Source organism: Nannospalax galili, unplaced genomic scaffold, assembly GCF_000622305.1.
Source record: "Nannospalax galili isolate Female #2095 unplaced genomic scaffold, S.galili_v1.0 scaffold68, whole genome shotgun sequence".
Taxonomy (NCBI): Eukaryota; Metazoa; Chordata; class Mammalia; order Rodentia; family Spalacidae; genus Nannospalax; species Nannospalax galili.
Window position 1 is genome coordinate 473,211 of NW_008358189.1, and position 11,531 is coordinate 484,741.

Genomic DNA, 11,531 nt, shown 5'->3' on the forward strand with positions numbered 1-11,531 from the left:
TCCCTCCCTCCTTTTCTTCCTTTCTTCTGTGTGGTGTGTGTGTACATATTCATATGTGTGCATATGCTTGTGCACATGTGGAGGCCAAAACGGACATACCTTTTCTTTTCTTTTCTTTTTTTCTTTTTTCTTTTCTTTTGAGACTGGGTCTCCCTATATGCCCAACTGCTCAACTGGCCTGGAACTCATTATGTTTACCAGGATGGCCTCAATCTCACAGAGCTCCACCTGTGTCTGCCTCCCAAGTGCTGTATTAAAGCTGTGTGCCACCACACCTGGTATCACCTTAGTTTTGAGAAGGGTCTCTCACTGACTCTGGAGCACTCTGATTTGGCTAGACTAGCTATGCAGCAAGCCCCAGGATCCCCGTTCCCACCTCCCCAGCATTGGGGTTAGAGGTCATGCCTCCACACTTGGATTTTTTTGACACGGTGCTAGGGATCTGAACTCAGGTCCTCATGTTTGCGCAGCAGGAACTTTACCTACTGAGTGATCTCAGTCTCTATGTGTCATTTTCTCACTGTGTGGGCTCTGAGTGCCTGATAACCTCCGAAAGCATGCCGAAGTGCTTTGTCATCATTGCACTCACAGACCTCTCCTGCCCAGGGAAGGGCTCTGCCTGCAAGGGCCTTCAGGGTCAGGACCACTCAGCCCTCACAGTGGGCACAAACTGTGCACCCTAGGCCCACCTCCTCCAGGGAGCCATCAGAATATCTCTTGGGATACCCCCAAACAGCAAAGCTGCCCCACAACCACGGTGGTGACTAGCACATGCGGCACTCTGCTTAGCTCCAGGGACCCCAAAGGGTCCATGAATGTGGTCATTCCAGCTAAGCCCTGTATTCACAGAGGGAAGTATTGCCCAAGCCTGATCCTCAGTATTGGGACAGGATGGGGTGGACGTGGCAACATGAGCAACTGAGGAGGAGCCCACCTGCTATCCATCCTCATCAGGAGCTGAAATTGTGGCTCAGTTGTGAAAAGGCAGGGCTGGTGTGGGGAGGGGCAGGGCCATAGGGCTATAGGGGTGGGGCAGGGCCGTGGAGGCTGGACCATTCTGGGGTCAGACCAGTACCATGGGAGCAGGGCTAGTGCAGGAACCTACCCAGGCTAGCGGATGGGATCCTGAGGACCAAGATTAGAGTTGAGGGACAAACTTGAATGGGAAAATTGAAAATGCAGTCTGGTGATAATTCATTCTGTCCTGTGTGCAGGGGCAGGATATGAAGCAGTCCCGACTTTGACGCCGGGCTGTGATGCAGGGTTGGAAGTCTAGCTCGCCTCTCATGCAGTTCTGAACAAGACTCAGGCCCACCACTCTGTTGTGGGCCCAGGGGTCACACTGCTGGAGCTCAGCTGTGGTTCAGTGGTGAGGACACTGGACACTGAGCAGATGCCCAGAGTCCCATGCCTGGAACACCCCTCCCCCGCCTTTCATTATTCTCTGAGCTGAGGGAGAGCCAACATGGCTTTTACTGGGCGCAGGTCAGCTCTTGCCATTTCATCAATGCCCTTGCACCTGCCCATGTAAAGGACACCTTAGGTATCTGTGCAGAAGGTCCGCTAAACACACCCTGCTTCCCTGCTGCACATGTGAGGCCCAGGATCCAAGTGGCCCTACAGGACCTGGAAGTTGCTGGGAACTGGCCAGACCAAGCTCTGCCGTGGCTGTGGCTGCTCCTTACAGCATCCCATCCTCTGTCCATGCTCCAGGTCTTCCTGCTGGCTAGACAGATGCAAGACAGCATCTCACTCAGGAGCAGATTCTGTCCCTGTCCCAGGTCCACCCTCCAGGGGTGCAGATATGGGTTTGCTCTCTGAGCCCTGAAGTCTAGGTCTGAAAACCACATGCCAGGAGAGACCTCTCTTCCAGACTGCTCAGCTGGTTCAGCCTAGGAGGGTCTGTTCCACCCACTGAGGTCAACGTCAGACTCCATGGTCTACTCCAAAGGAGACCCAGCTTCACAGGCTTGGGACATTCTGGGGATGTGGTATCATGATAGGGCCCTTCTAGGATGTGACAGGAACTCTAAATTGGTCCCATGGTATCTGACTCCTGATACTCAGACACCCCTGTACACTCCTGCCCTGACTGTGGGCAAGGCCAGTGCCTTGTTGTCTCTAAAAAACACACAAGATAAGGGGATGTCACTTTAGTTAAGTGACTTGAGAGTACACCATCATCTGGATGGGAGGTTGTCCCTAGCTGGCTTTGATGAAGGGAGCCGAGGCTGTGAACTGTCTGGGGAGGTCCATGTGGCAGAATAGCCAGTGGCCTCCAGCCGGCAAGAAGTAGAGGCCTGCTGTGCCCACCCAGCCCTCAGGGAACTGAACGCTCTCAGCAAACCATGCAAGCTTCTGTGGTTCCTTTCCACCTGGAGATGGGTCCCAGGTCCTGCTCACATCTGATAGCTGTCCTGTGGGGCCCTCGGCAGAGGACGCAGCTAGGCCAGTAGAGACTCCTGACTCTCAGAAGCTGGGAAATCAAAAATGTGTGCTATTTTAAGGCACTAATCTGCCATGATGCGTACGCTGTACCGATAACTCACATATGGGGCATAAGGCCTCAGAGCTCCTGGGAGACCTCTGCTGCTGACCATCCCTGTGTGGTGTCTGGCCTCCAGCACCAACTTCCCACGCACAGATACTAGCTGCAGGGTAGAGGGAAGCACACGGAGCAGGCAGACTCCCTCTACAGTGCCATTGGGCTCACACTCCAAGTCTGGCTGGCAGTTGCCAGTTATGGGAGAGGAGGCTGGGCATCCTGAGCAAGGACTATTACAGCTCTTCTTGGCCATGGGGCAGAAGTCCACTGACTCCCTTTCCAGAATCTTCCATGTCTCCTCAACCCTCCCAGCCAGCTGTGACTGCTCATGGTGACATGAAGAGCCCAGCCATTTTCCCTGGACACTGTAGGCAGGCCCTCCTAGGGAAGCCTTGGGAATGTTAGACACCTCCCCCCAGTTCTCCAGGGTGGTTCACAGTCCAGCCACAAGCCATCTTCTGGGGAGATAAGGAGCAGTTGTTGCCAGTGGGTCAAAAGAGAGCTTGCTCCAAGTTCCAGTGGTTCCCTGGGAACACTGAACACACACGGACCTAGGAGAGCAGCAGCAGCCATAGGGAGGGGGCAGAAAACCTTGGCCTTGCTCTAAATGTGGATTCACTTCCTGTGGACTGGTGGAAGGTTTTCCATATGAAAGCAACTTCTGAGGACGGGTCAAGGCGCCAGCTAAGCCTCTAGGCCAACAGCTGCTCTGCTGACCCTGCTGCACGTCGTGCTGCATCCTAGCACTGCTGTCCAGGCGGTAGGAAGGAGGTGTTCCCTGCCCACCGTGAACTCAAGGCCCCAACTTCTCCCCGTTACTCCTTGAGTTCTCTAGCTGTGAATCTGGACAAATACATAAGAAGTGACAGCCTCTCTAAGATGTAACTGGGCTTTGGTTTCTAGAGATACATAGTAGAGAGGGCACTGGAGTATGTGGGAAGAAAGGGAGGGTACTGATGGATGTGGTGACCCTCTGAACAAAAGACAGCCTGGACTATTGGGTGTATCGCTTCCTTTATTACCCACTAGGGGGCGACTGAGCAGGTCCATTTGGAGGGGCTGTGGTCTGGACACAGGTGTTCAGGGACCACAGCATGGAGCTGTGCGTACAGGAGAAACAGCTGCACACTGGGAGGTAAGTGGACAAGTGGACACTCAACCAAGGTCTAACGATGAACCTGTGTCCGGGCCCTGCTGGCTCATCTTGCCTGCAGTCGGCATCGGCTGTGGTCAGCCGCCGTCCTCCCCGCCCCCCCCAGTTCTGCCCACACATGTGCATCACCAGTCAGCATCCCAAAGGTTGATGAACCTGTGTCCCATCTTGCCTGCAGTCGGCATCGGCTGTGGTCAGCCGCCGTCCTCCCCCCCCCCAGTTCTGCCCACACATGTGCATCACCAGTCAGCATCCCAAAGGTTGCCATCAGCGAGACAGTCAACAGAGCAGAGAGATCAGGACCAAGAGGGAAACCGAACTTGCTAGCAAATAGCAAAGCAGGGCAGAGGTTACACCAAAAGCTGCTTCTTCCCACAGCCACCAGAACCTCAGAGAGGTGATGATGGTGCTGTCCTGGCGTCGGGCAGCCCCTTGGGGCTTACCCCATGAAGGCCAACAGAGTTCTCCAGCAATGACTCCCAGAGCCCGTGCTGCTGGGTGAAACTTGCAGCCTTCGTTGCTTCCAAAGCTTGGCGGGAACTTATGTGATTTTTGTTCCATGTGCAAGGGCTGTGTGATGGGACACGGAGATGCTGCTCATCTCTGCTTTGGTCTCAGTTCTGTGGATCGAGGCGGGTATCATGCCTTGCAGAGTAGAGTGCTCGCATGGTGGCCAGCCCCCGACTGCTTGTGTGTCTCTTCTGCTGACTCTCACCTCTGGCCTTCATTTGGCCACAGACCTGGGTGCAGTTTTGTCACTGGTGTTTCTGTCCTGCTCCAACAGTATTAGTTCTGTTCTCGCGGAGGATGTCACCATCGCCCTGGAGTCTGACCCTGGCTCACCTTCCTCCTCCTCCTCCTCCTCCTCCTCCTCCTCAGGAGAGAAGCTTTCTCGGGCATCAAAAAAGGTGACAGTTTCTTCCTGGATCTTGTGTCCTGCCTGGCCTTCCTCTGTGGTACTCCTGTTCCTCTTGGTAAGAGAAGAGGAGAATCCTAACTTGGGAAACCGGAACCAGCCTGCCTTCTCCTGTTTCCTGGGCAGCTCGGGGTCCAGCCGAGCTTCAGGCTGAGTGTGGATGGGATCCGATTTGGGGGCAGTGTCTCTGGAATCAGCACCTGGCTCTTCCACAGAGGAGAACCCAATACTCGGAAGCCACGACCACAACAGGCTGGACTTTTTACCTTCTGGCTTGTCTTTCGTAGTCAGGTCAGGAGTATTTACCTCCTGGTTGTCCTCAGGAAACTCAAGAATTTCTGCTGGCTCCTCATCAGAGGTACTGTCTGCAATCTGGGGGCCAGAAGGCACCTCAGGTGTGAGTGGCAGCTGTGGCAGGACAGCGCTGGCAGAGATCATCTCAAATGGTTCCCCAGCGTCAGGTTGGACATCCCCAGGAGCAGAGTCTACTTCTACACAGGGTGGCATGGGAGCTCCATCCAAGCCCTCCTGGGCCCGGGGGTCCTGAGCCACTGCACACATGCTAGCTTGCACAAGGGGTTCTGGGATTTTCACTTTCAATAAGGAAAACCCATAAGAAGGGGTCTGAACTGTAGATACCGGGATCTCTGATTCCCGCACAATCTGAGTGGAAAAGGTCCCAGGCACCGCAGGGTCAGCACCCTCTTGTGTCACCCTGCTGCAAATGGTGGCTTCCTGATTCCTACCCTGGTCCCCTTGAATGTGCACTCTGACCTTAGAAACTGGGGGCACTTCCAAGGATTGCTCAAGGTTCACAGGATGTCTGCTGGGGTCCTCAATGTCTGTCTTCAGGAGGCTGGCTTCCCAGAGCCCTGGGCCATCCTTACCCAGGGCGCTGCCAATGCTGGCCTCCACACACTGCACCTCCCTCACTACAGGGAAAAACACATCGGTCTCAGAGCTGGGAGCAGGGAAGGAGAATCTGGGTACCTTTAGTTTGGGGAACGTGACAGTCAGCACAGAATCCTCCCAGAGCTGTCTCGTGCTCACCATGGAAACCTGGGACCGTATGTCAGTGCAGGAAACCCTCAGCTTCAGAGGCCCTTCTGGCTGGGAAGGCTGTGTCCCTGCTCTGCCCTCTACTTCAGCAAGGTGGTGTCCTCCAGGCCCAGACTGAGGCTGCTGGCCTGTTCCATCTGGAGGAATCTGGGGTTCTGAGAGTCTCACAGCAGACATCTCAAGAGGACGGGAGTCTGCAGCTAGAAGGGTCCTGAATTCGGGGGTGGGCAGATACGTCTGGGACATTCCAACAGTTGGGTGGGGCTGCCTGGAGCCTGTTCCTTGGAGATCACGTCTTACAATATCTGCATATGTTGGGCTCCCTGGGAACCTCACACTGGCCCCATCCTCGGGGAGCACTGCTGAGACATGTGCTTCCACCTTTGACCCAGAATCGTGGGACAGTTGCACACTGGCTGATGCTGCTGCTTCTGCCTCTAACGGCGTGCTGGCAACGGGCATGTGTGTCTGAGTATTTGCCTCTTCCCCAGCCTCATCCCGTTCCTTAGAGGAGGAGCGCCTGAAGCCAGGCAAACGGAACTTGGGCATTCTGAACCAGCCTTCATGTGAGTCTGCTGGCTTTGCTCTTGCTGTGGGGCCCTCCTCTGGACTTTCCATAGAGAGGGCATCATCTCTTTGTCCAACAGACAGCTGCAAAGGGTCTTCTGCTATGGGCGAAGTCAACTCCCCATGGTACTGGATTGAGGAGAGACCCCCAAACACACTGTCCTTGCTGACCCCTCCCACAGCCAGGTCATACTTTGGAACCTCAGTGTTTGATTGGGTCTCTTCACCTGGCATGAAAGAGGATCTGACACTGGGTTTGGAAGAGGGAATGGAGGACTGTGGTAACTGGATGCTCATGAATTCTCCTGTGGTAACATCCTTTGGACCGGTGGCGCCATCACTGTGATCGCTGATGGCTGTTTGTGTGACTACCAGGTCACCGCCAGCTGTGGCACTAGGGAGTGAAGCATTGATGTCTCCCTGTCGTAAGCCAGCCTGCCCTTTAGAAGTTTTTATCTTGGGTAGTGCAAGCCTCGGCATAGAGAAGCTTGGTTTCCGACTCCTTCCCTTCTCAGAGTCCTTGTCTCCAGACGTGTGTTGGTGCACTTCAGATGGGGACACACAGGAGGCAGGCTCACTGTCCATGACAGAGGTACACACACGCAGGCTAGGAATAGGATCATCGGAGTGGGACACAGAATCAGTATCAGGTTCTGTCCCTTTCTTGGGAGATGGAGAAAATGGAGGTATCTTGATCTGGGGCATTTTGAAGGGACTGCTCTTTCCTGCATGGGTAGAGCCTTCAGAAGGGGATGCTATTGTAGAATGGGGGAAACACTCATCAATATCAGGAGAATGTGGGGCGACAGAGGATGATATTACAGAATCAACAGAGTCTAATGTTGGTTCACTATTAAGAGAGGAAAGGGTCACACCATTGTCACTGCCCTGGGGATGAAGGATACATACTGATGAGGAAGGAACAGGAAATATAAACTTCGGTTTATGAAATTTCGGAAACATTAGTCTAGCATGAAAAGAAGGAAGGATAGAAGGAACCAAATCAGAACGAGATTCACCATGAGACGAAACAAAACTCACATCAGAAAGGAAAGATTGAGAAGCCCCAGGGAAAGGTGAATGACTGTGCAGGAAAATGTCCATAGAGCCACTTACACTGAAACCCTCAGGGGAATTAAAGTCCACGTTAGCTTCTGAAAGCTCAGGGTGGGGGCCCTTGAGGTCCACTTTGGGCATCTTGAGACTCGTCATCTGTGCCTTGGGCAGGTGCCCCTTCAGGCCGACTCCCTCTGCAGCAGGTACGGGCAGCTCTCCCTCGGGCAGCTGGCCTTCTGGCAGCTTAACACCCACCTCCACGTCGGCAGAGGGCAGCTGAATGCTGACGTCAGGGGTCTTCAGGTCGCCCTGGATGAAAGGCAGGGCCACGTCTGACTCCGGCTTTGGCACCGTCACCTCCAGCGAGGCCTCAGTGGTCTTCACGGGCGCCGACACGCCGAAGGAGGGAATCTTGAACTTGGGCATCTTGAACCTGCTGTCTTTGGCGGCCAAGGTGTCATTGTCGGACAGCACCAGGTCCCCTTCCAGCTTGGCACCGGGGGCCTGGATGTCCACCTCCGCGCCGGGCAGGGACAGCTCCATCTCGGGCGTGGTCACCTCAGCCTTGGGGCCCTTCATGTCCACCTTGGCGCACTTGAGGTCCACCTGGGGGCCCTTGAGGTCCACTTTGGGCATCTTGAGGCTGGGCATCTGAACCTTGGGCAGGTGCCCCTTCAGGACAGCTCTTGTGGAATCGGGTGCAGGCAGCTCTCCCTCGGGCAGCTGGCCCTCCGGCAGCCTGACGTCCACCTGGCCGGCCTTGCCCTCGACCTCGGTGGAGGGCAACTGAACGCTGATGTCAGGGGTCTTTACGTCACCCTGGATGGAGGGATGGGCCACGTCCACCTCCGGCTTTGGTGCCGAGACCGCCAGCGAGGCTTCGATGGCCTTCCTGGGCGCTGACATGCCGAAGGAGGGCATCTTGAACTTGGGCATCTTGAACTTGCTGTCTTTGGCACCCACGGTGTCCTTCTCGGCAAGGGCCAGGTCCGCCTCCAGCTTGGCACCAGGGGCCTGGATGGCTACCTCCACTCCAGGCAGAGACATCTCCACCTCGGGCGCAGTCACCTCGGATTTGGGCCCATTCAGGTCCACTTGGGGGCCCTTGAGGTCCACTTTGGGCATCTTTAGGCTGGGCATCTGCACCTTGGGTAGGTGATCCTTCAGGCCGGCTTCCATGGCCGCGGGTGCGGGCAGCTCTCCCTTGGGCAGCTGGCCCTCTGGCAGCTTGATGCCCACCTCCAGGTTGGCGGAGGGCAGCTGAATGCTGACGTCAGGGGTCTTCAGGTCACCCTGGATGGAGGGCAGGGCCACATCCGCCCCTGGCTTCGTTGCCGAGACCTCCAGTGAGGCCTCGATGGTCTTCACGGGCGCCGACACGCCAAAGGAGGGCATCTTAAACTTGGGCATCTTGAACTTGCTGTCTTTGGTGGCCAAGTTGTCGTTGTCAGCCAGCGCTGGGTCCCCTTCCAGCTTGGCACCAGGGGCCTGGATTTCCACTTCTGCACCGGGCAGGGTCAGCTCCATCTTGGGCGTGGTCACCTCGGCCTTGGGGCCCTTCACGTCCACCTTGGCGCCCTTCAGGGCCACTTGGGGGCCCTTGAGGTCCACTTTGGGCATCTTTAGGCTGGGCTTCAGCACCTTGGGTAGGTGATCCTTCAGGCCGGCTTCCATGGCCGCGGGTGCGGGCAGCTCTCCCTTGGGCAGCTGGCCCTCTGGCAGCTTGATGCCCACCTCCAGGTTGGCGGAAGGCAGCTGAATGCTGACGTCAGGGGTCTTCAGGTCACCCTGGATGGAGGGCAGGGCCACGTCCAACCCCGGCTTTGGTGCCGAGACATCAAGCGAGGCTTCGATGGTCTTCCCGGGCACCGACACGCCGAAGGAGGGCATCTTGAACTTGGGCATCTTGAACTTGCTGTCTTTGACGGCCACAGTGTCCTTCTCGGCCAAGGCCTGGTCCCGCACCAGCTTTGCACCGGGGCCCTGGATATCCACCTCCACGCTGGGCACGGTCACCTCGAGCTCTGTCATGGTCACCTTGGCCTTGGGGCCTTTCAGGTCCACCTTGGCGCCCTTCAGGTCCTCACGGGGGCCCTTGAGGTCCACTTTGGGCATCCTGACGCTGGGCATCTGCAACTTCGGCAGGTGCCCCTTCAGGACGGGTCCAGTGGCAGTGGGAGCTGGTAGCTCACCCTCGGGCAGCTGGCCCTCTGGCAGTTTGATGCCCACTTGGCCGGCCTTGCCCTCCAGGTCGGCGGAGGTCAGCTGAATGCTGAAGTCAGGGGTCTTCAGGTCGCTCTGGATGGAGGGAACGTCCACATCCGAATCCGGCTTTGGTGCCGTCACCTCCAACGAGGCCTCAGTGGCCTTCCCGGGCGCCGGCATGCTGAATGAAGGCATCTTGAACTTGGGCATCTTGAACTTGCTATCTTTGGTGGCCAAGGCGTCGTTGTCGGCCAGCGCCAGGTCCCCTTCCAGCTTGGCACCGGGGGCAGGGATTTTCACCTCCACACCGGGCAGGGACAGCTCCATCTCGGGCGCGGTCACCTCGGCCTTGGGGCCCTTCACGTCCACCTTGGCGCCCTTCAGGTCCACCTGGGGGCCCTTGAGGTCCACTTTGGGCATCTTTAGGCTGGGCTTCAGCACCTTGGGCGGGGCGGGGATTTTCACCTCCACACCGGGCAGGGACAGCTCCATCTCGGGCGTGGTCACCTCGGCCTTGGGGCCCTTCACATCCACCTTGGCGCCCTTCAGGTCCACCTGGGGGCCCTTGAGGTCCACTTTGGGCATCTTGAGGCTGGGCATCTGCACCTTGGGCAAGTGCCCCTTCAGGCCGGGTCCCGCCGCATCGGGTGCGGGCAGCTCTCCCTCCGGCAGCCTGACGTCCACCTGGCTGGCCTTGCCCTCCAGCTCGGTGGAGGGCAACTGAACGCTGATGTCAGGGGTCTTCACGTCACCCTGGATGGAGGGCAGGGCCACATCCACCTCTGGCTTTGTTGCCGAGACCGCCAGCGAGGCTTCGATGGTCTTCCTGGGCGCCGACATGCCAAAGGAGGGCATCTTGAACTTGGGCATCTTGAACCTGCTGTCTTTGGCGGCCACGGCGTCCCTGTCGACCAGGACCAGGTCCACCTCCAGCTTGGCACCGGGAGCCTGGATATCCTCCTCCACTCCGGGCAGAGACATCTCCACCTCGGGCACAGTCACCTCGGCTTTGGGACCCTTCAGGTCCACTTGGAGACCCTTGAGGTCCACTTTGGGCATCTTTAGGCTTGGCATCTGCACCATGGGTAGGTGATCCTGCAGGCTGGCTTCCATGGGCGCAGGTGCGGGCAGCTGGCCCTCTGGCAGCTTGACGCCCAACTCCAGGTCAGCAGAGGGCAGCTGAATGCTGACGTCAGGGGTCTTCAGGTCGCCCTGGATGGAGGGCAGTGCCACGTCCACCCCCGGCTTCGGTGCCGAGACTTCCAGCGAGGCTTCGATGGTCTTCCCCGGCGCCGACACGCCGAAGGAGGGCATCTTGAACTTGGGCATCTTGAACTTGCTGTCTTTGGTGGACAACGCATCATTGTCGGCCAGCGACAGGTCCCCTTCCAGTCTGGCACTGGGGGCCTGGATTTCAACCTCCGCGCCGGGCACGGACAGCTCCATCTTAGGCGCAGTCACCTCAGCCTTGGGGCCCTTCAGGTCCACCTTGGCGCCCTTCAGGTCCTCCTGGGGGCCCTTGAGGTCCACTTTGGCCACCTTGAGGCTGGGCATCTGCACCTTGGGCAGGTGCCCCTTCAGGCTGGGTCCTGCGGCAGCGGGATCCAGTAGCTCACCCTCGGGCAGTTGGCCCTCCGGCAGCTTGACGCCCACATCCAGGTCGGCAGAGGTCAGCTGAATGCTGATGTCAGGGGTCTTCAGGTCACCCTGGATGGAGGGCAGGGCCACGTCCAACCCCGGCTTTGGTGCCGAGACATCAAGCGAGGCTTCGATGGTCTTCCCGGGCACCGACACGCCGAAGGAGGGCATCTTGAACTTGGGCATCTTAAACTTGCTGTCTTTGGCTGCCAAGGCGTCATTCTCGGCCAGCGCCGGGTCCCCTTTCAGTTTGGCACCGGGGACCTGGATTTCCACTTCCGTGCCTGGCAGGGAAAGCTCCATCTCAGGTGCCGTCACCTCGGCCTTCGGGCCCTTCACGTCCACCTTGGCGCCCTTCAGGTCCACCTGGGGGCCCTTGAGGTCCACTTTGG

The 11,531-nt window shown here is 57.5% G+C and overlaps 1 protein-coding gene across 1 annotated transcript in view; it reads right to left on the reverse strand.

The window, feature by feature from the left end:
* Positions 1–4,262: 4,262 nt before the first annotated feature.
* Ahnak2 (AHNAK nucleoprotein 2) overlaps positions 4,263–11,531 on the reverse strand; it is a 34,368-nt gene continuing 27,099 nt past the window's right edge. The window contains exon 8 of the mRNA XM_029557827.1: positions 4,263–11,525. Coding sequence (XP_029413687.1) covers positions 4,423–11,525 — 7,103 coding nt within the window. The 3' untranslated portion in view covers positions 4,263–4,422. The remainder of the gene's footprint in view (positions 11,526–11,531) is intronic.